We start from the raw sequence: 25,001 nt of genomic DNA on the forward strand, positions 1-25,001 counted from the left end.
TTTTTTTTTTTTTTTTTTTTTTGTCTTTTACTGATTTACCTTGATCATGGTTTGTCTCTCCTACCACAACATAAGCCACGAGGGCAGTGATTTTAATCTGCTTTGCTCGCTATTTTATCCATAGAGTCGAGGGCAGCACCTGACCTGTGGTTGGCACTAAATACTTTTTTCTTGATTCAACGATGCTGGATAATTAAGAACTTTTCCCTAGTCTGGTTCGGCTGAGAAAAATAAGAACAGAATGAGTTTCCCTTTAGAATAATCTAAAGTTTGTATTCACTGTAAAATATTACGTTTTATTCTGCGATAACAACCTTCCTACATTTGTAGTGTTAGAAGTGTCCCTTTATGAAAACAGGTGAAAGGGATGCTACGTTTTGTGAACGACCTCTCTTGGCAAAATAAAAGTTGCCAACCCCACGTGAGCACTTCAGATGTTTTTGAAATCCTTCTGGTTCGTGAAATGCCAAAATGTCACCATCAGTGTGCCACACCACCCCCTCTGCTGCCGCAGGTGGGTCCTGGCACCAACCTCTGGCAGCGCAGCTGTGGGTGGTGCCACAGTCCCCGTCGCCGGCAGCGCGGTCCAGGGCGTTCAGACGTTCCTCCAGGCCCAGAAGGGTGGCGCACACCCGCTCCAACACAAGCACCATCTGCTTCGAGGCTGCGCCTGGAGACGGAGGACAGTGGGAAGGAGGCCTGCCTGGCCCTTCTCACAGCCAAACGTGACCCATGTGGGAGGTATGGGTGCCAGGGCCCCTCCACGCCCCTCTGCACTCCCTGCACCCTTTAGGCCTCAGGCCAAAGCCCGGGGCCACCTTCCCCAACAGCATGGCTTGTACCTCCTGCAGCAGTGGAATCAGGGGCCTCCAGGGGCTTGGCGGGGGCAGCCCGGCACCGCTTCCGCCCAGTCACCGAGACCTTGGCCACGTTAGGCCAGGCCGAGGCGGTGGTCTCAGCATCTAGGGACAGCAGGATGACTCTCTTAGAGACAGGCTGGCCGGCCAGGGATCAAGTGGGGCCTGGACCCCCCACCTGGTGGCCCAGTCCCCTCCACCGCAACAAGCAAGTACTGAGTGTCTACTGTGTACAAGGGAAAGGGGAGGGTCCCCGGGGGAGGATCCTAATACCCACTCCTTCACAGTCAAGTGAGAGCTGGAGAAGGCTGGGGAAGCCAGAAAGGGCCTCCCCACAGGGTCCTGATTGTCATGGTCAGCCCTGAGGGGGTCTCTCCAAGTCCCCTTGGCTCCTTGCAGCTCCAGGGGCCCCTGGCTTCGCTGACCCCAGCTTCCAGGTCTCACCTATCAGTTTCAGCAGGGGCTCATCCACCAGCAGAAGAGTGAGAGAAATGCCAGGCATATCCAGGGCCGACATGAAGGTGCCCACCAGGGCGCGAGCAATCTTCACCCCTCGGCCCTCTGCAGTGCCAGAGCGTGGGAGTGTGTGAGAAAAGGAGGGAAGGACGGGTACTTACCCCCAGAGCGTCAGAGAAGCCCTCTGCAGTGCCAGAGCGTGGGAGTGTGTGAGAAAAGGAGGGAAGGACGGGCACTTACCCCCAGAGCGTCAGAGAAGCCCTCTGCAGTACCAGAGCGTGGGAGTGTGTGAGAAAAGGAGGGAAGGACGGGCACTCACCCCCAGAGCGTCAGAGAAAGAAATAGAGTAGGAGAAAAACAAGAACTTTGGGAGTTGGGGCTCTGAGCTCAGCAGGGAGCCGGTCAGATTTCCTTGGGGCATCCCTCAGTGATGCCCTGAATGACACATTCCCTGGAGGTGTCCCTTCTACAGCGGCAGATAAGTAGTCTCAGTTACCGCGTTCTTACCACGTCCCAAGTGCTGTGTTAAGTGTGTTACATAACGTTTAATCCCATTTCATCCGCACAACAACCCTATAAGGCAGGTACTATTATTACCCCCTCTCTACAGACAAGGAAACAGGCTCAAGGCACCTAGCAAGTAAGCGGCAGAGGGACCGTTGTCTAACTCGGGCTTGACAAACGCGTACAGCCCATGCTCTGGACCATTGCAAGACCCTATCTCAGCTGCTTTTCTTACATCCAGCTTCAAAGGGTTGGAAGGAAGAAGCTCTGGGGGTCAGGAGGTCCCCTTCAGTGTGGGGCTCACCCAGAGAGCGGACGGCAGCTTCGGCTATGATGCCCAGTTCCAGGAATGACAGGCCACCCAGGTTGTTGACCATCAGCACCACTGAGGAGCCTGTGGGCAGACACGACACCTAGGTGAGACTCTCTGGGCCCCATTCCCAGAGGGGGAGGAAAGGCTGGGAGACAGTGTGACAGCCCCCTCACCGGACCGCACAGGCACGTGGGACACGTTGGAGGAGCTCGTCATGTGGTCCAGCATGAGCGCCACAATCTCGTCGGCGGTCGCCATCTGGCAGAGGGAGCCGGGAGTGAGCTGCGTTGGGGGCCTTGGTCTTGGGCCAACCTTCGCCGGGAAGTCCACATACCTTTATCCGGTGCACGCCAGCCTCCCCGTGGATCCCTGTGGATAGATGCAAGCACTGCTGACCTGCTCGGGGCCTGGGGATTCGCTCAGTATGGTCTGGTCAAGGATTTTCTAAGTGCTCAGCACCAGGCTAGGCACGTGGACGTGGGGAGTGTGGGCTGGGGGGAAACCGACAAAATAATGAAAAATACACCATCTCTGGCTTGGTGGTGGAGAGAGCCAGAACTTTACTTTTTTTTTTCTAATTTTTTTTTTTTTTTGCTGCCCCGTGCAGCATGTGGGATCCTAGTTCCCCGACCAGGGATCGAACCCGCGCCCCCTGCATTGGAAGCGTGGAGCGCTAACCACTGGACCGCCAGGGAAGTCCCCTTAACTTTTAACTAGTTAAGTAGCTGAACTACAGGCAGTCACAGAGGCCAGCTAAGGCCTCTGCCCATCACTTGGGAAGCACAGCAGAGGAAGAGGGAAGGTTTTGCAGCTGGGGTGGCCTCTGAACGGCTCTTGAAAGAGGGGCTGCATCTTGGCAGGGGCAGGGGTACCTGAGAATGGTGGGAGTGCAGGCAAGGAGGTGGGCAAGGCACAGAGCCCCTGTGGCCACAGCCCTGCGTGTGGAGGGCAAAGCTGGTAGAAATCAGGCACGTTGGGCCAGAAGGGCCTCATGCACCCACTTAAAAATACTAAGACCCCCTAGGGCACAGCTCCACGTGAGCAGAAGGACCAGGTACATGGTTCCCAGGGCAGAAGACAGGGAAAAACCCAGGGAGCAGGCATGGCTGGACCGGGGAGGGGGCGGAGGTCACAAGCTTACCCAGGCCCAGCTCCACCTCATCGGCTGAGAGCTCAAAGGTGGGTTTGGAACCCGGCACACTGCAGGAGGACAAGCTCACTCCCAGGGTTCCTAAGAGAAATGAGGTATGAAAGGGACGACCGCTGTGCTCTCGGCGCGTCAGGCAGCAGCAGTGCCTCGGGAGCCTCTTCACCGAGACAAGCTGTCAGACTCTTCATCTCAGTGATGGAAGAGAAACCTGGCTCTGGGGACCCAAGGCTGCTGTTCTCAGGAGCTCCCGCAGGGAGACCCTCCCTCAGCCCCTGGGGTGTGGCTTGGGAGGCCTCCTGTGCTGCTGCCGGGAACCTGCTCCTGGTCCAAGGGGGGGCCTCGACCTCCCCCGCCTCCTCCCCGAGCCCTGGGCCGGCACTCACCCATGGCCTTGGCGACCTCGCTCACCCGATCTGTGATCTCCTCCAGCCCCGCACCTGCCTCAGCCAGGGCGCCCGCCACCTGCACCCACACAGAGATAGGCCCCCAACGGGAAAGGAGTCACTGTACCACTAGAGGGCAGAAGACTGGCTGGGGCTGAACTTCTATTTGGAAAGAGGGAATCTTTTCGTCCTGCCACATCAACCTGGCCCGCCACACTTAGGGCACCTGCCAGGAATATTCAAGAATCCCAGAGCCAGAGGAACTTTACAAATGGAGAGATGGGCCCAGAGAGGGGAGATGATTTGTCCAGTGTCACACAGTCAGTTGGTGGCTAGTTTTCCAATTCCTAGCCTACAGTTTTTTCTCCATGGCATATACACCGTGGCTCACTTTACCCACCTACCCACTTTTTTGCCAAGCGTCTAGTATATGCTGAAAAGGGGAACAAAGGTGTCTAAGTCACAGTCCCTACCTTGAAGGAACTCGGTCTGGGAAGGGGTTGGGGAAAGAGACAACACAAACTGAACATTTCACGTGAGGTGGCAAATCGGATGATGGACAGGTGTTATGGGAACACTGAGGGGGGGCCATAGCGTGCTTGGTGTGGTGGGAGGGAAAACCTCCCAGAGAGAGAGACGTCAGAGGTGGGCCTCCACAGAATAGTAGGACACAGACAGGCCAAAGGGGGGTTGGACAGGGAAAGGATTTTCGAGGCCAACGACTCAGCAGCAGCAAGGCCCCAGAGGTGAGCCATAGCCCAGTGGTACAGAGAACTGGTGTTAATGGAGCATGAGGGGAGCACAGGGATGATGGGAGAGGAACTTGAGGGAGGAGGGGCACGAGTGTGGTGGGCGCCTGACCGAGGAGCCTGGGTTGACTCTGGGAACCCTGGGGGGCTTTCTGTAGGGGAACAACCTGGTCAGATACACATTTTTGAAAGACACCTGTGGGGTGGTGTGGGGAAGAGACGGGGGGCGGGCAGGAAGCAGGCAGGGGAGCCGGCTGAGGAGGCAGCTGCAGCCACCTGGGCGCGAGCAGGTGAGCATTGAAGCGAGGCTGAGACAGGAAGGGCAGGGCTTGGAGGAGGATGTGTGTTTGGAGGCGCTGGGGAGCAGGGTCACCAGGACGGGGCGATGGTTGCAGGTGGGGAAGGGCAGGGAAGGGGCCGGGACGATGAATGCCTGGATCCGGGTGGACGTGGTTTTGGGGACGGTGGGGCCCTCCCGGATCAGGGAGCGCTGGGGAAGGAGTGGCTTCCTGGGGGGGTGGGATAGATGGCTGGAAAGGTCCAGCACCAGGTGCTGTCTGGAGAGAGAGGGCTGGGACGGGCTGGCCAGTGGTGTCCCAGGAGGGGACCCTCACCTTGTGTATGAGCACTGTGCCACAGAGCCCACGCTTGCCTGCCTTCTTCAGGACGGTGAAGGCGCTGTCATCCCCGATGACCACCATCTCCACAGGGATGCCCTCCGCCCGGGCCTGCTCCCGGGCCAGGCCAAAGTTGAGCCGATCCCCAGTGTAGTTCTTCACGATGAGGAGGGTCCCCACTGCGGGAGCAGTCGGTAGGGCCCCATCAGCACTCGCGCTCCCCACAGCGGCCCCTCCCGCATGCCAGGCTTACCTGTGCCCACCTGGGCCACTGCCCTGATGGCCGCCAGGATGCTGCCCACTGCTGGGGAGGTGAACACGGCTCCTGCAATGACCCCTGTCAGCATCCCCTTCCCTATGAAACCTGAGACAGAGAGGTGGGGAGAGGATGTTGGGTGGGGACCTGTGCCTGCAATCCCTGGGGCTCCCCACGCTCCTGGGCTTCATGGTTTGGTGAGCCCTACTGTGCACTTGGTGCAGAAGAGTACCTGCGCTGCTCTCCCCAGATCTATCTCCTCCTTGGAGAGGCCTTCCCCGACCTCCCAACTGAAGTAGTCACTCACCCATGTCCAGCTACTCGCTGTCCCTTTAGCCTGCTCTCCTGTCTTCACTACCTCACTTACATGCTCTGGAATGATCTCTTTCACTTATGTGTTTACCTGGTTTCTTCTCCCCAAAGGAGAATAGAAGCTCCATGAGGGCAGGCGCCTTGTCTGTCTGGGTCACTTTTGCGCCCCTAGTGGCCAGACAGTGCCAGGCACACAACAGGTGCTCATGAATGTTTGCTGAGTGGATGGATGAATTTGCCAGAGAGAAACAGGAAAGCATACAGAGGATACAAAGCCTGGTCCCTACTCCTCCCCATGCCCCCATCCCCAAGCTCTCATGGAGAGTTCACATGCCTGGCACCAAACATGAAACAATCCAGGACTGTCCATGTTGAATGTGAAAATGTACGGTGGGAAGAGGAATACTGCGCTAGGCTGGAAAAGTCAGGCAGGCTTCATGGAGAAGGGGACGGCAGGTCAGCTGGGCCTGGGAGGCCAGGAGGATTCACGGAATCACCGACTATCAGAGCTGGAAAGGCCTGAGAGGTCATTTGGCCCCACCTTGTGCTTTTACAGATGTAGAGACTGAGGCACAGAGAGAGGCCACGACTGGCCCCAGATCACAGCTCAAGGGAGTGGGCGAGCCAGAGCCAGGACTGGGCTCCTGACTCTGGGCCAGGCTCTGTCCTGAACCTAACAGAACCAAATATCTCCCAGGAGCCCCCCGTCCACTCTGCCCAGAGCCCACTGCCACCTCTGGCCCAGGGTGCTCACCGGCATGGGCGGGCTCATGGCCAGAGCCCCCACCCGACAGTAGTGCCACCTGGCCCTTGAGACTATCCAGGTCAGAGCGGAGGGCCACACGGTGGCCTTGCAGGAGCTGCAGGTTGGGGTTGCAGGCCACCAGGCCAGCAAGGGCGTCATCGGCACAGCCTGCCACCGAGTTCACTAGCTTCTTGGAGGTCTGTGGGAGAGGAGCGGGACGAGTTTCTGGTAGAGTTGGCAGGGCAGCCCCATCGGGCCCAGCCACGTCGCTATGACTCACACCCCAGCCCACACCCACCCAGCAACTCCAGGCAACAGTGGTTCCTTGAATTAGGCATCTTTTTATAAGGTGGATGTTCCCATGATTTCTTATTTTGCAACTTCTTATTCAGTAACTAATTCATGGCTTAAATTTATCCTGCAGAATGACTTTGATACAAAGAAAATGGGGTAACTGGAGTTCCGAGTATAAAAAAATTAATGAAGTTGGGGGACTTCCCTGGCGGTCCAGCGGGTAAGACTCCGAGCTTCCACTGCAGGGGACATGGGTTCAATCCCTGGTCAGGGAACTAAGATCCTGCATGCCGCACGGTGCGGCAAAAACATAAAATAAAATAAATAAAGTAAAATAAAATTTAAAACTGGGGCCCAAAAAAAAAAAAAAACTGGGGCCCAACAGCCTTCTGTCAAAGGAGGAGAAGCCCCAGGTTGGCGCTCCTGTGCCAGGGGAGGGGGCCAGACAGGGCCCACACCCATCTGCTTCCTCTTCAAAATAGGGATTTAATAACTAGAGTATATGCCTGCTATATAGCAAAAAACTGAATGCAAAGGAGCTACTCCCTTCTTCAACCAGCTCTGAAAAGCTGGAGCTAGCTGAATGAAGTCCGTAGACTGTGTGCAGCTCCCGCCTTTGTCCCAAACAGTGAAACTGGTGCCCAACAGGGTCAGAGAGGGCCAGGCTACCAGCATCGCCTGGTGGCCTGGGGGAAGCCTGCAGCTGAGCTTTCCCGGAGGCCCCTTCCCCAAGCCTGCCAGAACTCCATTCCTTCATGCAAACGTTGGCCTTTCCTGGGTCCGGCGGGGGGCCAGAGCAGTGACTGTGAGCCACACCTTGTTCTAAGTGCTTTTAAGCACATCTCGTTTAATCTTCCAACAACCCTATGGAGGAAAATTAGCCCAGTGAAGAAACAGGCAGATTTACATGACTTTGCCCAAGGTCACACAGCCAGCAAGTGACCCGGTCCACCTGGCCCCAAAGCTGGTTCCATTTTGGCCTTATCATGCTGCTCTCCCCAGGGGCTGAAGGGAGGCTGAGAGTGGCAGAGGTCCTGTCCTAGGAAGGGCACAGGCTTGTGGCTCTCAGAGCCTGCCAGGGACTGGAATACGCAATGAAGTTGAGAGTGGGTCTCAATTCCAAGCCCAGTCTCCAGCACCACCACCCTCCAAGAACGTGCTCCCTTGCCATCCCTGACAGTCTATCCTGCCTGGGATTTGCAACCATTCCCGAACCAGAGCTAGAGGAGGGCTTGGGGTCCAGTGCCATCCTTGGTTCCCAGTGGCCTGAGGGGATGGAAAAAGAAAGAAAAGTCGACCAGGCAACTATGGGAGGCCCCTAGGACGCTGTTCTGATCAACATCTCACCTTTTAAAATGCAGATGAGGAAAGAGGCTCAGAGAGGTCAAGTCTTTGGAGGAACGTCACATAGCTGGTTGGTGGTAGGCTGAAATTTGAACCCAGGTCTGCCCAGGCCTGTTTTCCTCCAGATCAGTTCTAGAATGGGCCTGGGGCATGCCCAGGGGCATGCTGAGCCTCCTGCAGTGAGTGTAGATCCCACAAGCCCACACATGCCCAAGGCTCTGGAAGAGGCACCAGGTCCTTCTTCACGACTCCTGTGACTGGTACTGTCTATTACAGAGTAGGCAACTGTTAATGTTCTAATCTAAAGGCATGACCCAGACCAGGGGCAGATGGGCCCTGGAGGGACTCAGAGGCTGCAGCCACAGGCCTGGCTGGGCCCAGCTGGGAAATGAAGGGAAGTCAGGCCCTGAGACGGAGGATGACCCTCTCTCTTAACCTCAGGAGGCAGTAGCATCTCTTGGTCAGGGAGCAAGGAACTCCAACATGCCCAGGGCTGGCACCCCTACTGCCCCAAGACCAGAGTGCCCTTCCTCTGCCCTGGCCCTCAGGGGACTCACCATGGTGGGGAGGCTCTGAAGGAAGTTGAGTTCACACCTTTGCACTGAGCTGCCGGAGGATGGGCAATCCCGTGGGTGCCACCGGGCCTGAGCACAGTGAAGGTGACAAGCAGTATCTGCAAGAGGGGGTAACAACGTGAGCTGCTGCAGGTACTTGCAGCCTACTGGCACAATCGTGCTTTCAGGGCCCTAGTAATTAGGGAGCTGCCCCAGACTTTGACCCAAGTCCAAACTCTAGAATGTGAGCTGGGGATGGAGAAGAGCATGGGGCTGACCAAGGTTCATGCCTGCACCTGGCTGCCAGAACACTGACTGATCCACGTTGGGCACACAGCTGCCTTACGCTCACGAGTGGTGCCCACCTTATCACCAAGGGGCAAAGTTACCCACAGAGTAACTTATCTATTACACAGGCCTCGCATGCAGTGAATACATTCATAAAGATCTTCACACGCTTGCTCTTGTCAGTGTTGGGACCACACCAGGAAGGTGACGGCTGAGTCTGACTCCATTTTGCTTTTGGGAAACCGACCCAGAGAGCTCTGGTGATGTGTCCAAGGTCATACTGTTAGGAGCCAGGACTCAAACCTATGTTTAGTTTTTCTACAAATCCCGTGTTCTTTCTACTGATAATTCAATGCCTCTAAAGCAAGGCAGAAAGTCCCAGATGCGTAAAACCACACAGTAAACCACAACGACGTTTTAGCTCCTTTCGGTTCAGTCAGGTTCAGAGGTGTCTTGGAGTCATCCAGGGTCTTGGGCTCACTGCATGTGTCTGCAGTGGAAAGAATCCACACCTGCCTCGGCACCTAGCTCTGTCTCTTACTGGGGGATCTTGGGTAAACCAGTTCCCCTGAGGCTCAGCTTCCTCATCTGTAAAATGGGGCTGCCTCCTCTGTGGCCTTGCAGCAGGTGCTTCACACCACGTGGCTCTCCTCCTATTCCTTGCAGGGCCTGTCTGATGTGGAGTGGCCTGGAAGTTGCAGGGCTGACTGCTTTCCTGGGTCCCTAAGGTTCTCACCAGGGAATTTTTGGTTTTGTGTTTGAGGTCAGAATTTGCACAGCCACGGGGGGACTAACTGTGCTGGGCAAGTGGCCTGCTTGGCCCTTGAAACACAAAGTCTCAAACACAAACACAAAGTTCAAAGGGGAAAGGGGAGAGCCTAAGTGCCTCCCCCCGCGCATGCCAGGTGAAGCGGAGTGATCGGTCAATCTAGGGTCAGGGCAGGGCTGGGTTTAGAGGTACTGGGAAAGCTAGGGGAAGGGAGGTACAAACCTCGGTTCTAGTCTGGGAGGTGCACAAATTGATGTCACCTTCCTCCCCTCTCTAGGCCTCTGCAGTACCTTCCGGTTCCAGAAGGGGTAACAACCCCGAAGGCTCCTGGAGCAAGGAAGATGGAGTGGACGGGGTCTGGGAAAGGGCGAGGGGCGCGGACTAGGGATGAGGTTGGCGGGTCGGCTCCGGAGGAGGAGGAGGAGGAGGCGTCGGTGCACCTCCGCAACCAGCTCTCCCCAGCGTCCACCGCCTCGGGAACCGCCGCTGATTCCCAAAGACCCGACAGGGTGCCCTCATCCGGGTACTCCAAGCTCGGGCGGTAGGAGATGGGCGGGGCCTCTGGGGGCGGGGCCTCCCTTGGTTGGCCGCCTCGGCGCCTTGAGTCCTCCAAGAGGCCAGGTGAGCCCGTCCCGTGATGCCCCGCGCCCCGGCCGCTCTGGCCTGCAACGTGTCTCTGGGGCGGAGACAGCGGCAGTGGAGTTCGCCGCGCGCGGGTGGGGGCTCCCTGTCTCTTTGCTCGTGTCCGTCTTTTTTTCGTTTCGCCTGAGTCCCGCTGGGCTGCCCCAGGCCTCGACATGTCGTACAACTACGTGGTAACGGCACAGAAGCCCACCGCCGTGAACGGCTGCGTGACCGGTGAGGCTGCCAGGGCAGGAGACCCCGGTGAGGGAGGGAGCTGGGGGGAACTGAGGCCTAGGGAAGCCCGCGGCCCCCGGGTTGCCGCCAGGACCGGGCCCAGGGAATGGAAGGCGCTGGCGGCCGAGGGACCTCCCACAGCCGACGGCTTAAAAGAAGCAGCCTCAACACACGCCTTTGGGGGAGTAAAAGCTGCTCTTGAGGGTCCCCTTTCGTTCTCGGAGGTCACTTGGCCTCGAGGACAGGACGCGCCCAGTGGGACAGAGAGTGGAATGTGAGTTGTTTGTGCGGTGTTGCTTGGGCCGCGAGATTGGCCGCGTGTGGTTAGGGGGGAAGGGGCGGTGATGATGGCGACTTTGGGGCAAGAGCCTGGGAGGTGCAGGAGGTGGAGGGATGTGAGGAATGTCCGTACTCACCCGAAAGAGAGGAGTCCGCTTTGCCTGGGGCTGTTGTTTACAAGAGGGAGCTGTTGGAGAAGAGGGTTTGGAATGGCCCAGCCCAGTGCTGGGTTTGCCTTGTTTGTTTATGCAAGAATTGTTAAGGACGCAGATGTCCAGAACCCAGCAATAATCACCTTGAACCAAGTTCTCAACAGAATATGAAGCTCTCAAACTCGTATTTTTATGTAAATCCGAATCATGATCCCGAAGGAAAACTGTTGTTGGAGAGTTGGAGGCTATGAAGGAGTGTGGATGGGGTTTTGGTAGACTGCTGGGAGGGCAAGAGGTGCAAACAAAACAAGGTTTTAAGGTAAAGCTCTGAGAATTCTCTTCGTTTGATCTAGTCTGTTTGGTAAAGATTTTGTGAAAATTCGAATTTGGACTGAATAGGGAGAAACACTTTCTCCAGCATCCCTTAATTAGAGTATGAGTCGGCGACTGCCATAGGAAAAGTGAAATTGGAGGGCACAGAGCCATCTGAAGGGTTTTCACAGTCATTGGCAGTTGAAGGACATGCTGCTCTTAGGCCCGATCCAGTTTCTTAATCTGATGAGGGAAGTAGCATTCTCGAATGTGTGAAGTGAGACTCTGAGGATTTGGTGAGAAGGGAGTGAATGGAGGGAACCGGAGAGATATGTGCAGTAAATCGAGAATTCAGGAGGTTTTAGGTAGAAGTGATAGGATCACTTAGTGCTTTGGCTTCAAAAATTAGAGGATCTGTTCTTTCAGGACACTTTACTTCAGCTGAAGACTTGAACCTGTTGATTGCCAAAAATACGAGATTAGAGATCTATGTGGTCACTGCTGAGGGACTTCGACCCGTCAAAGAGGTGGGCATGTATGGGAAGATTGCTGTCATGGAGCTTTTCAGGCCCAAGGTAAGTGCTCTGGGTTGGCTGGGCCCAGCAACAAAGGGAGAACTAGTAGTTGTAGTCGGGTTTACGTTGTTTGATGTCACTGCTTGCTTAGGATGGGTGCAATAAGACTTAGGAGAGAAACTCTTCTCTTTTTGAATGGCAGATTTCAATTTATATTCTTATTTAGAAAGCTTCCAAGAAATAGAAGGAGAGATTTGCTAGGGAAAAATTTACCAAGTTGACTTTTTAGAAGGGAATATTAAAGCAGTTTCACATGTGGGTCACCATCCTGTGGGTCATCATAGTGATTCAGAGAGTAGGCTCTAGAGTTAGGGCAGTACTGGCTTTATTCCTTATTAAATCTAATTTTGGTTGTCATCTAACCTTTCAGAGCCTTGTTTCCCCATCTGCAAAATGGGGATGACAGTATCCAGTCCTCTGGGTCATTGTCAGGATTCAGTGATTTAATAACAGGACGTAGCACATAACAAGCATTCACTGTCAACACATCACCCAATTATTACTGTTATTATAATTCGACCGTTTCTATCTGTAAGTGAATCTGATGGGGAAGCAGTGGGTTCAAGTTTTAAATTATAACCCTTTGGACAAAATACTCACTTTGTTGGGGTCTGTGTTAATAAGTAAGAGAGACTTTATAGGTGCACTTCAGCTTCCTTTGTTCACATTTTTTTGTCTTTGTCCAAGTACTTGGAGGGGATTAGAGGAGGCGTTACATTCATCTTTCAGAATTTGAATGGAGTAATTGAGATTAGCTGACGTGGAACTAGATGGATACGTTATATGTAGAGCAGAGATGAAGAATCATGAAAGTGGACTAGATGTTTACCAGCTTCAGTCCTGGCCTTTCTGTACACACCCTTAGGGTGTGTGCGTAACTAATGTGTGTTACATACTTACCGTGGGTTTTTTCAGGGAGAAAAGACAATTCTTGAAGAATTTAATATGCTTAAAGGATGAGTAAAGGCCTGACAAGTATTCCTGTTTTCAAAAGAAACCTCTTTTGATAGTATGATGTTGGTTTCCAGGGGGAGAGCAAGGACCTACTGTTTATCCTGACAGCTAAGTACAATGCCTGCATCTTGGAGTATAAGCAGAGTGGCGAGAGCATTGACATCATAACGCGAGCTCATGGCAATGTCCAGGTGAGGTGGCTGCTTCAGGCTGATGAGAGTTTTCCAGGTAGGGTTGTCATGATTTGGTGAAGAAAATTGTACTGCTGGGGCAGCTCTCTCTCTGTGTGATCAGAGAAACAAGGAGAAAACACTAAGGACTTCTGTAGTTTACTCAGAGACCGAGGGAGAAGGTCATAATTCACTGAGATTCAGTGTTTTGCAAAAAGGCGTACACTGACATTTGGGCATCCTGACATGTCAAGAAGACGCCACTAGTTTTACTGCCGCTCTTAAAATCATCCTGGGAAGGTGGTTCCCAGCGTTTTCTGTTACTCTAGGTGTTTGAGGTTCTTTCCTAACCCCAGTTTTATTCCTCAGGACCGAATTGGCCGCCCCTCAGAGACGGGCATTATTGGCATCATTGACCCTGAGTGCCGAATGATTGGCCTGCGACTCTATGATGGCCTTTTCAAGGTTATTCCACTAGACCGGGACAATAAAGAGCTCAAGGCCTTTAACATCCGCCTGGAGGAGTTGCATGTTATTGATGTCAAGTTCCTATATGGTTGCCAAGCACCTACCATCTGCTTTGTCTACCAGGTACTGGAGCAGGAGGAGAGAGGGAGAAGCTGTATGGTTTGGCACAGTGGGAGTCCATTTTTGCCAGTCAGAATGTCTGGACGTCATGGTAGGGCAGGTAGAAGTGTTTAATGTATTTGTCCTGAAATGGTTTGAATGATATAATTAATATGTGTCAGGTTTTGGTTGCACCTTGAGAGAAGAAGTACTTATCGTGGAGGCAGGAAGCAGTCTGGGGCCTGTAGCAGGCTTTAATCCTGAGATTACACTCTGGTTGTGGGCCTTGGAGATTTTATAGGGTGACCCAGTTTATACTTTGTCTCTTACTGGCATGCCAGGGGATTATTAAAACTTAGCTCTAAAGAAATGATCTGGAAATTCCCTTACAAGCAATGCGAAAATGTCTTGGGGATGCTTTATGTGTCTTCCAAGAAGAGGTGCATTTTGATCAGCACTCACTTTCTGGTGACCGCTGGCTCTTGACTTCTATTTTAGTCTGTGCCTAAAACTTGTGTAGAGCTGATCCTGGGCAGCTGTTCTCTGGGCTAGATCTGTTGAGGGGGTGTGGGGTGGGGGCAGGGTGGCAGAGCACCAGACTAATATGCTTGTATCTTGGTAATATCTCAGCCTTTTAACAAAGGGCCATACAGTATGAGGTTATTTCACTAGCATGTGGTTGAATAAATGATGGAAGAAAGCTTAGTCCAAGTCTTAAGTACTGTGTGTGGGCATGTAAACACTTTTTAAACACTGTGTTAAGTATTGGAAATACTGATGTATTTTTGTATATTTCTTAGTGTCACAGTAAGTGCTGTAGTTTTGAGGCTGGTTGATATAAAGTTCATTTGAATAGGTTGAAACCAGCTTAGGAGATTTTGTTTAATCTTATTTACAATACATTAAATATCAGGTCTGAAATAATAACTTGGAATCTCTCTCACTTCTTTAGTTTTGTAAATATCAGGTCATTAAAACATTGATGTTGGTTATTCAAGGCTGACTCTGTGCAGCCTCAGGGCTGTGGGTTGTGAATGAGCTTCATTTCCATATGTGTGTCTCAGAGGCCCAAATCCTTATCGTGAAGTTGAGTCTTACCCTTAATCATTGATGGGAAAATCTTTTCATCAACTAAAAATGATTTTTTCTCCTGTTTTGTGCCCAAAGGTCAATTTGAAAAATACCACGTGAGGGAGCTCCTTGGTGGTCTAGTGGTTAGGATTCAGTGCTTTCACTGCTGTGGCCCAGGTTCAATCCCTGGTAGGGGAACTGAGATCCGTCAAGCCACGTGGTATGGCCAAAATTTAAAAAAAAAAAAAAAAAAAAAGGAAAATCCATGTGAAAGGTAGTCATGCAGAGTGCTTCAGGAGCTGTAACAATGATGAAGATGTGGGCCCTTCCCTGAACATACTGTCGGATTCCTTCCATAACTTCTTAGAGCTTGGTCTGGCCTTTGATGAGGCCATCCTCCACTGGCCCCATGCCGGCTCTTTTAGTCTCTTAAAGGTGTCTTTGATAGCTCCAGGTCTGAAGTGAGTCATGATTCCAAAAAAGGAGGGGAAGATGGTGTTGACAATGTCCGGATTGGAGGTTTCGACTAACTTTAGAGGAGCAGCACGCTCTGTTCTTTACCGTCACCCTATCAGAATGCATCTGAGAATTGTATCAAACGGAGCTTTGTTTTAGACTGCAATTGATTTTTATTTTATTAAAAAAATTTTTTGTTGGAGTATAGTTGCTTTACAATGTTGTGTTAGTTTCTACTGTATGGCACAGTGAATCAGCTATACGTATACATATATCCTCTCTTTTTTGGATTTCCTTCCCATTTATGTCACCACAGAGCATTGAGTAGAGTTCCGTGTGCTATACAGTAGGTTCTCACTTGTAACAAACAAATTTAAAAAATTTGTTAGATGTGTTTCACTTCTCAATGTGTTTTTCCTCTTTAGATATTTTATAAGTTCCTTGAAGATAAGGACCAGAGAATATATATATATATATATTTTATATATGTACACATACATTCACAAATGTACACATATGTACGTTATATCTCTGTAGTGGTTAGTACAGCATGACAAGTTCATTTTTCTAATTTTTAAATATCTCTTTGTTGGTTCAGTTGTTAGAAACAGTTAGCCTCAGTCACAGTCTGCCCAGACTATCAGAAGCTCAGCTGGTGGCCATTAGCATGCTGATGGATAATGTTGGGAAGGCTGGCGTGACAGGAGTGTCAGATGCTGTTCCTTTCAGGGCCCCTCTCCAGCCCAGGGCACCCTTCGTAGGGACTAACGGTTCTACCTTTCCTCACCTAGGACCCTCAGGGGCGGCACGTAAAAACCTATGAGGTGTCTCTCCGAGAGAAGGAGTTCAATAAGGGCCCTTGGAAACAGGAAAACGTAGAAGCTGAAGCTTCCATGGTGATTGCAGGTTTGTTGGGGGATTTAGGAAATTTGCCTCTGCCCCACTTCTGGGCCAGTTCCCTGTTGCTCCTTCCTCACCTTCTCTGCCCTTCATCTCAGCACTCCAGTGCTGTTGAGCACATGCATTGTTCAGCTCTCCCTTATGTCTCCTATCTGTAAAAAATGTGCTTCCCTTTGTTTTTTGCATTTTTGTCTTTGGGATTGTCTTGTTTTTTACCCTTCCCCCAAAAGTATAACTTTCCTTTATTTGGCGTGGTGGGGTTAACTAAAACAATGAGATTGATTTGCAGAGTGGCATATGGAAGTTAGTCTCATTATTTTATTGTTGGGCAAAAATTAAAAAAAACTGAAGGGGACCAATAGAGCTTATTTTATCTGGCTCCTTTATTTCATAGATGAAACAAGGCCAAGGGACTTGCCCATGCCTGTGCCTCACTGACAAAGCCTAGGCTGGAATCCAGGCATCTTTGCTCTTTATCCTATATTCTTCCCCCAGCACTGTTCTGTGTGCTTCACCTAGTAGAGAAGTTTTAAAACTCTTAAGTGCAAATTGGCTCTTCTATATGGTAGCCCTGATAATGGGGGAAATGAAGCTAAGGAACAAGGAAAAAAATCTCAGAAACTCCGAAAGAGTGGCAATAAAAGTACGACCAGGAGTACAGAGTGGGCAGCCTACAATTTCTAAGACAGTAATCTCATAAAAAGCTTATCATATTCCATGGACTTTGATGTCTAAAAAATGATTATCTTCAAGTTTGCCTCAGAGATAACTGGATCAGTGCCCTTGCTGCCTCAGGGTTTGGCAGGTCCCAAATGCTGAGCATTTTAATGCTACTCTTTCTCCTGCAGTCCCAGAGCCTTTTGGAGGCGCCATCATCATTGGACAGGAATCAATCACCTATCACAACGGTGACAAATACCTGGCGATTGCCCCTCCCATCATTAAGGTGAGCAGCATTCTTTTCCCTTTTTCTTCTTTCTGTTTGTTTCCCCCCTTCTTTTCCCCACCATTTGTCAGAAGGGGGTTCAGAGGTATGTCACATTATTCACTATGTATATAAGATGTTGTGTTGGTCATTGGGAATACAAAGAGATTGGCTTGGTGTTGCTTTCAAAGAACTTGCTTGCTAACTAAGGGAGAGAAATAATCAAAATTTGGTTTATCCTTTCCATTCACTGGGGCAATTTGAAGAAAGGAAAAATTTCAGGAATTCTAATGAATGTTAATGTTTTTAGAGCTCAAATCAGGTAAAATAATATACTGAATACTATATATAGACTTAAAAAATTAGTCACAAAAAATTTCACCTTCAAATTTCAAGTCATAGAAATGAAGGCTTAAAAGCTTAATTTTATTTTTTTTTTGAGGTTAAATAACAAAATCTGTGGTAGCATTCATGGTAGGAGGTAATGAGTATTAGCGAGGTTAAATAACAAAATCTGTGGTAGCATGCATAGTCCAGTCAATACTTACAGCTGCCTCCTCTTTTATGTATTTGTTTTCCAGTAAAATAATATGTGAGTAAACATTTAAAGTATGTTGAGCTCCTCAGAACATTGTCTTCAAAATAAAACATCCTCCAAAAAATAAATAAATAAATAAAACGTTCTCACTTTTGATCACACATGTAATGTGAGCTGAGTGGATTCCTTGCTCATGAAGTGGCTGGGTTTGGTAAAGGGAATGGTCTGCTAGGGTTTATTCTCTGGTTGTGGAGGATGCTTTATCTCTAATGACTGTGTCCTCCCTCTTGGCAGCAAAGCACAATTGTGTGTCACAATCGCGTGGACCCCAATGGCTCCCGCTATCTGCTGGGAGACATGGAAGGACGGCTCTTCATGCTGCTTTTGGAGAAGGAGGAACAGATGGATGGCACCGTTACCCTCAAGGATCTCCGAGTGGAACTCCTTGGGGAGGTAGGCCCTGTCCCTACTCTTCTACATTTCTCCTAGGTGCCTAGTGACCCCAGATGTGTGGTCCCAAAGTGCACCTGGGAATTATATTACTTAACACCCAACAACAAATGCTCAGTCCTGCTGTGGAAGTTGGTTTTTGAATGAGTAGATTCTAGAGAATCTCACAGGCAGTGGGGTACTACCTCAAGTATTAAAAAAAAAGAGAAACAAAAAGGATACACTGTAGAATTAAAGGTTAATCTAAGGCTGATACTCAGTTATGGGAGGACGTTCTACAAAAGTATTGTTAAGAACAATGCAGCAAATTCTAGAGGTCTCTAGCTATTTTGAGGAGACTGGAGCTGTTGGGATTACAATGATCATTTGGAGCAGGCACCTGCAAGAGAAATCATTGATTTTTCTGACTATAGGGATGTGATAAATGAAGAGTCACAAACTTCAGAGATTTAGGAATGATTGTTGAGTGTGACCTGGGGATTTGAAATGGAGAATTGTTTTGGGAATCATGACTGCAGGTGTGATTTTTCTCAGCACATGTCTGAGAGGTCGGTAGGATGGTGTCTGGATCCCACATGAAGTCCATTCTCAGGTCTTTCATGCCCTTGATTTTCTTTTAGACCTCTATTGCTGAGTGCTTGACATACCTTGATAACGGTGTTGTGTTTGTCGGGTCTCGCCTTGGTGACTCCCAGCTTGTGAAGGTGAGAAGACATTTTCTTCTTTCTGGCTTCTTTTTTGCAGTCTTCACTGCTTCTTCATTAAGTTCTTTCTGTGTTTAGTACCTCTCAGAGTTTCTTCAGTTCATCCATATGCCTGCTATCCACGTTTCTACTTGGTTGATTTAGCATCCTACCCCGACTAGCTCTTTGTCCTAAATGTTCATTCAACAAATGTGCCAGGCAAGGTGCTAGGTACTGTGGGTACAATGATGAACAAGAACTAGCTTCTACCTTCAAATAGGTCATAGTCTAATGTATTTGATCCCCTCTAGAATATGAGAATTTGAACCTTCTCTGCAGAAGAATGCATGCAAACATTTTACATTAATTTCTAGCTGTTCCTCTGAAATCCATCCATGGGTTGCCAGATTAGAAATCCCTGGCTGGTTAGTGGGTCACCTGTAGGATAACCATGTTCCTTAGCAGTTCCCTTCTAGAAGCATCCAGTAGAGCATAAGAAGCATCCGTAAGAGCATAAGATCTTCTTAGAGCATGAGAAGATCTAGTAGAGTTGAGTTTCTTTTGGATGATAACTCTCTCTTTAGGGTGGGTCTGGAGCATTCTAGGACTAGCATTGTTCTTTCTTTTTCAGCTCAATGTTGACAGCAATGAACAAGGCTCCTATGTAGTGGCCATGGAAACCTTTACCAATTTAGGACCCATTGTGGACATGTGTGTGGTGGACCTGGAGAGGCAGGGGCAGGGACAGGTAAGGGGGTCATCCTGGAAAGGGGTAGTTGGTATGCCCACTCAAACGGTGTCCTCCTGGGTCTGCTTAGCTAGAGTAGGGAGTGTGCACTGCAGATAACTTTTAAGAGCCTCACTCACTAATTTCCAATGATGTGAGGATAACTACCATTTATTGAGTGCCTATCTTGGTCTGCCAGGCAGTTTACATACATTATCTATAATCACACAAGCACTGTGTTAGATAGGGATTCTTGGCCATTTCAGAAGTGAGGAAACTTAAGGCTGAGAAGGATTAAGCAACTTGTCCAAGGTTACATAACTACTAAATGGCAGGTGTGTCTGCCTTCAGATCCTGTGCTCTTTCCAGTAAACTAGGTTCCCAGGGTGGAAACAAGCTTGCTAGGAATAGTGGTAGGAACCTTTTGCTTCTTGGACTAGGATATCGTGTCTGCTTGATAAATTTGAGAGACTTTGGAGATCACCCTCTGCTAAGTCTGCATCCTCAAACCTAGCTCCACAACAAAGGGTCCTTGGTTTTAGGTATAGCTTGTTTACTTTCTGAGCATCAGTCTAGTTGCCCCAGTCTGGAGCGGGTTATTTAGAAACCTTTTCTCTACTTGCAGCTGGTCACTTGCTCTGGGGCTTTCAAGGAAGGCTCTTTGCGGATCATCCGGAATGGAATTGGAATCCACGAGCATGCCAGCATTGACTTGCCAGGCATCAAAGGTACCCTTTTGGTGGACATAGGATGCAGATCTTACTTGAGTGACTTTGGCCTCATTACATGTCATGAAGACACTTCTGGGGGGGAGCAGATCAAATGAAGAGTAAAAAAATTCATAATGCCGTAGAAGCTTAAATATATTGAAAAGTTCCAAAGTAAACTTAAAGAGAATATTGACCAAAATTGGATAATGGGGCTTCCCTGGTGGCGCAGTGGTTGAGAGTCCGCCTGCCGATGCAGGGGACACGGGTTCGTGCCCCGGTCCAGGAGGATCCCACATGCCGCGGAGCGGCTGGGCCCGTGAGCCATGGCCGCTGAGCCTGCGCGTCCGGAGCCTGTGCTCCGCAACGGGAGAGGCCACAACAGTGAGAGGCCTGCGTACCGCAAAAGAAAAAAAAAAAAACTTGGATAATGGAGTAGAGGGATGGTGGAAGAAAGATTACAAGTGAAATTTAATGTTGTTTATATAAGGGAACTGATAGAATCCGTAAAGAGAGAGGAGACTGAGAATTTCATAGAAAGATGTACATGTAAAGGTAACTTCTAGAACAAAAGTACAGATCTTTGTAAATTCCAAGAGAACTATAATAATCAAAAAGATCAAAGAAAGACTACATAGTGAAAGACTTTTATAATATACAAACAGTAAACGTAACCTAAAATAATATAGCAGAACCGATATCAAACATCTGTGTGAGTAACTCATATATCAGATGTCTGGTACCAGTAAACAAATGGGCTAAACTCACCGGTTATAAGAAAAAGATGATCAGATTGGATCATACGGCAAAAATTAATTCAAAGTAGTATATAGGAGGCACAGCTTAAAAAAATGTAATTCAGAATATAAAAAAGTAAGAGGATGAGAACATATTAATAAAAAAATAGAGGTTTATGAATTAGGAAGAGATCATAAAACTACAAAACTCAAGAGAATCAACGGAAAAGCTAACAGGCAATAAGAATTCATTAAGGTAGGATATAAAATTAATGTTCTGAAATCAGTAGTTTTCATGTAAAAACACAATTAGAAGGTATAGTAGAGGGAAAGAGACAATTTACAATAGGAATAAAAAGATAAAATACCAAGAAATAAGTTTAACAAGAATTGTGCAAAATCTATGTAAGGAAAACTTTAAGATACTCTTAAAGGATTAAAAGGATAGATTGATCAAATGAAAAAGGCATGCCAAGGTCTTACAAGTTAACATTATAAAGCTTTTTCTCTCTGTTTTTATATTTAATGTATTTCAATAAAAGTATCAATAGGTTTTTTTTCTTTAGCCTAGGCAAGTCAAAGTCCAAATGGGAAACAGAAGCAGCAAGAAAAGCTAGGAAGGGCTTCCCTGGTGGCACAGTGGTTGAGAGTCCGCTTGCTGATGCAGGGGACATGGGTTCGTGCCTCGGTCCGGGAAGATCCCACATGCCGCGGAGCGGCTGGGCCCATGAGCCGTGGCCACTGAGCCTGTGCGTCCAGAGTACCGGGAGAGGCCACGACAGTGAGAGGCCCGCGTACCGCAAAAAAAAAAAAAGACAGACAAGCTAGGAAAACTTAAAGAGCAATGAGATGGGCCTAGTTACCAGATATAAAAACGTACTATTAAACCTTAGAAATTAAAAGTTTGGTTTTGGTGCACGAATAGGCAGGAGTCCCATGGGCAGACTCAAATGTCCTGAAATAGACACAACTGTATGTGGGACTTTAGTGTACAATAGTGGTGGTATCTCAGGTCAGTGAGGTAAAGATAATTCTTTTGAATAAATGGTGTTGGGATAACTGGAGTCATTTGGGAAAAGATAAGTTTGGATCCATACTGCTCAGTGTATACCTTGCTAGAATCTGAATGGATCAAAGACTTAATGTAAAAATGTGAAGCCATACAAAAACTAAAAGAAAAAGGTGGTGAATTCTTTTCTAATTTTGGAGTGAGGATAGTCAAACAATGACTCAAAAGTACAGAAGCCAAAAAGAAAGATTAATAAACTATCAGCATAAAAATACTTCTGCATGGCAAAAACAAAACACGTAAGCTAAGTTAGAAGAAATGGCAAATTGGATAAAAACGTTTGTAGTTCATCTTATAGGCAAAGGCCTAATCTCTCTTAATTCATAAAAAATTTCTAGAAAGACCACGAAATTTCCTGCCCCCAAATTAGCAAAGTACATAGATGGACAGGTAACAAGCCTAACTTATAATAAGAGAAGTGCAAATCAAAACAAAATAGCGATTCTATACTTTACCAGATGCCAAAGTCGAAGTTTGACAACCCATTGTGTTGGTGAGGCTGTGAGAAAATGAGCGTGCTCACTGAAAATGTCTACGGAAACTACAACTGCATCTAGTGATTTGCCCCGCAAGCCCAATTCTGGGCATCTAGCCCATAGACTTTTATATGTATAAAGTGACATAAATACAAGATTACTCATTGTGGCGTTGTATATTGTGGCAATATACTGTCCATCAGTGAGAACTAACTAATAAACTGTTACATCCATACAATTAAATACTGTGCAGATGTCAAAAACAAGAAACTATTCTGTTATGGTAAAGGCCCAGGCATATATTAGATGAAAAAACAAGGTGCAGACAGTTTGTGATAGGCTATTGTATATATTGGCTTGCAACACAGTGTTTACCTATTTTCCTAAATTAAAAAGAATTGGAAGGATAAACTATTATTGTTTACTTATTTGGGGGCTAGGTTGGAAGGAGAGGTATAGGGGTGAGACTTCTGTGTTAAATATTTAAAAAATAAATTTTGGGACTTCCCTGGTGGTTCAGTGGTTAAGAATCTGCCTGCCAATACAGGGGACACAGGTTCGAGCCCTGGTCTGGGAAGATCCCACATGCTGTGGAGCAACTAAACCCATGTACCACAGCTACTGAGCCTGCACTCTAGAGCCCGCGAGCCACAACTACTGAGCCCATGTGCCACAACTACTGAAGCCCCTGCGCCTAGAGCCCAAGCTCTGCAACAAGAGAAGCCACCGCAGTGAGAAGCCCGTGCACCGCAACAAAGAGTAGCCCCGGCTCGACACAACTAGAGAAAGCCCATGTGCAGCAACGAAGACCCAACACAGCCAAAAATAAAATAAATTTAAAAAAAATTAAAAAATAAAAAATAAATTTTGACTTTGAGTCATGGAGATGAATTATCCCATCCAAAATCAAACGAAAAACTGAAAAATACCAGGCTCAAGCAGCTTTAAAAATATCTAACTTCTTCGGAGTCTTAAAGCTAGGGAGGAACAGAGTGGGTATTTTATCTCAGGACTGACACCAAATTTCTTGCTCTTCCCGTGGGGTTAGGCTGCTCCTTCCTTAGATTGTGGGAGCGGAGTGTTGGTCTATGCTGTGCCTCTTAATCTTTGATCTTTGTTCCAGGCTTATGGCCCCTGCGGTCTGATCCTAATCGGGAGACTGATGACACTTTGGTGCTCTCTTTTGTGGGCCAAACAAGGTAAGATGAGTCTGGTGCCAGCTCCAGGTGCTCATGTGAAGGTTGCAAGGTGGGGCAGCTGGTCTGGCTGACCCTGGCCTTTCATTCTGCTGCAGAGTTCTCATGTTAAACGGAGAGGAAGTGGAAGAAACTGAACTGATGGGTTTTGTGGACGATCAGCAGACTTTCTTCTGTGGCAATGTGGCTCATCAACAACTCATCCAGGTAGTAACGGAGAAAAGGGCGGGCCTCGTTTACACTTGAATTTGACCTAGAGTGCAGTACAGAGCACTACCGGATTTTTGGAAGTCAGTTTTTATGGCTCTAAAAGTAATGTAAAAAGGCTAGGGAAAAAACTGAAATTACCTAATCACCCACTACTGAGAGCAGCTTAATTAACTCTTAACTTTGGAGTTGTTCCTTTTAGCTTTAATTTTTCTTTGCAAATGTATATATGGTCGGCCCTTTGTATCTGTGGGTTTGGATCAGAAATATTTGGGATGGGAATTCCCTGGTGGTCCAGTGGTTAGGACTTGGCATTTTCACTTCCATCCCTGGTTAGGGAAGTAAGATCCTGCAAGCAAAGTGGCATGGCTGAAAAAATAAAATGGGGAAAAAAACTTCAGAAAGTTCAAAAAGCAAAACTTGAATTTGCTGTGTACCAGCAGCTATTTACGTATCATTTACACTGTGTTTACAATTATTTACATAGCATTTACATTATATTAGGTATTATAATCTAGAGATGATTTAAAATACACTTAAGGGTGTGAGTAGTTTATAAGCAATTATTGTTCCATTTTATATAGGGGACTTGCGGATTTTGGTATCGGCTGGGGGATTCTGGTACCAGTCCCCTGCAGATACTGCGGGATGACGGTATATTGTGTTTATTCATATTTTCTTTTATGCGTGGGATCATTACATATATATATTTTTGAGGGCGGGCAGGGGGATATTGTTTTCACACTAATTATATCCTGTCTTCTGAGACACATTTTTCCCCCGTGTTATAATAGTAGTATATACTTATTTGGAGAATACTGAAAAGCACAAAGAAGAAAAAAAACTAGTCATAGGCTACCATCCATACATGACTTTTGGCAGCACTTTCAGGGTGCTAATTATTATAACCAGAGTTCTAACTCTGTTCAGATCCTTATCTTAAATCTTTCTGTGATATGGGGGGCATATAGCCTTTTGGCACTTTTGTTAGCTGTGAGAGCCTGATTTCTTTGCACCTCTCAACGCCGGGCAGTTTTTTAAGTTTGGAGTGACCGTGATGCTCTTGGTTTTTTGCACACCCTCCTCACCTTTTGAGCCGTTCTCCACACTGAGCAGAGTCAGTGATTTGCCTGTGGCAGGTATAGCACTTGAGGGCCTGAGGACTATTGAACTGTCTCTATCTTTTTATCCTCTTGGTCTTCCTTTTAGGCAACAGGCAGTGGTGAGTTTGGTAAAAACCAGAGGGAAGCTTCTGTTTGTTGAACAAATGTGGGAAGTGCCCAGTTACTGACTCATCGCTTTGTCAGTGTTTTCTAACTGGTGGCCTGAATACTGGCCCCAGCTCACATATCTCTTGTTAAAGGGCTTTCCTGTTTTTTTTTTTTTTTTTTTTTTTTTTCG

The 25,001-nt window shown here is 48.3% G+C and overlaps 2 protein-coding genes across 4 annotated transcripts in view; one reads left to right on the forward strand and one right to left on the reverse strand.

Annotated features, from left to right (window-relative positions):
* The window catches only part of TKFC (triokinase and FMN cyclase), a 12,099-nt gene extending 1,980 nt beyond the window's left edge, over nt 1-10,119 (reverse strand). For 2 of the 3 annotated variants that reach the window (XM_024748694.1, XM_024748695.1), the window contains exons 1-13: nt 9,814-10,119; nt 8,538-8,653; nt 6,352-6,541; nt 5,283-5,393; nt 5,027-5,208; nt 3,664-3,742; nt 3,272-3,361; nt 2,465-2,499; nt 2,304-2,388; nt 2,122-2,211; nt 1,302-1,418; nt 843-962; nt 533-670 (exon numbers count right to left, since the gene is read on the reverse strand). In XM_024748694.1, coding sequence (XP_024604462.1) covers nt 533-670; nt 843-962; nt 1,302-1,418; nt 2,122-2,211; nt 2,304-2,388; nt 2,465-2,499; nt 3,272-3,361; nt 3,664-3,742; nt 5,027-5,208; nt 5,283-5,393; nt 6,352-6,541; nt 8,538-8,540 — 1,240 coding nt within the window. In that variant the 5' untranslated portion in view covers nt 8,541-8,653; nt 9,814-10,119. Of the gene's footprint in view, nt 1-532; nt 671-842; nt 963-1,301; nt 1,419-2,121; nt 2,212-2,303; nt 2,389-2,464; nt 2,500-3,271; nt 3,362-3,663; nt 3,743-5,026; nt 5,209-5,282; nt 5,394-6,351; nt 6,542-7,983; nt 8,124-8,537; nt 8,654-9,813 lie in introns of all 3 variants that reach the window. The other variant, XM_024748696.1, reaches the window with a different exon arrangement.
* A 121-nt stretch (nt 10,120-10,240) lies between these two features.
* The window catches only part of DDB1 (damage specific DNA binding protein 1), a 31,158-nt gene continuing 16,397 nt past the window's right edge, over nt 10,241-25,001 (forward strand). Inside the window, exons 1-12 of the mRNA XM_024749057.1 lie at nt 10,241-10,449; nt 11,619-11,767; nt 12,796-12,912; nt 13,261-13,482; nt 15,777-15,891; nt 16,734-16,831; nt 17,643-17,801; nt 18,419-18,502; nt 19,113-19,229; nt 19,834-19,936; nt 23,321-23,396; nt 23,492-23,600. Coding sequence (XP_024604825.1) covers nt 10,389-10,449; nt 11,619-11,767; nt 12,796-12,912; nt 13,261-13,482; nt 15,777-15,891; nt 16,734-16,831; nt 17,643-17,801; nt 18,419-18,502; nt 19,113-19,229; nt 19,834-19,936; nt 23,321-23,396; nt 23,492-23,600 — 1,410 coding nt within the window. The 5' untranslated portion in view covers nt 10,241-10,388. The remainder of the gene's footprint in view (nt 10,450-11,618; nt 11,768-12,795; nt 12,913-13,260; nt 13,483-15,776; nt 15,892-16,733; nt 16,832-17,642; nt 17,802-18,418; nt 18,503-19,112; nt 19,230-19,833; nt 19,937-23,320; nt 23,397-23,491; nt 23,601-25,001) is intronic.

This window comes from Neophocaena asiaeorientalis, unplaced genomic scaffold (genome assembly GCF_003031525.2).
Source record: "Neophocaena asiaeorientalis asiaeorientalis breed wild unplaced genomic scaffold, Neophocaena_asiaeorientalis_V1.1 scaffold43, whole genome shotgun sequence".
Lineage (NCBI taxonomy): Eukaryota > Metazoa > Chordata > Mammalia > Artiodactyla > Phocoenidae > Neophocaena > Neophocaena asiaeorientalis.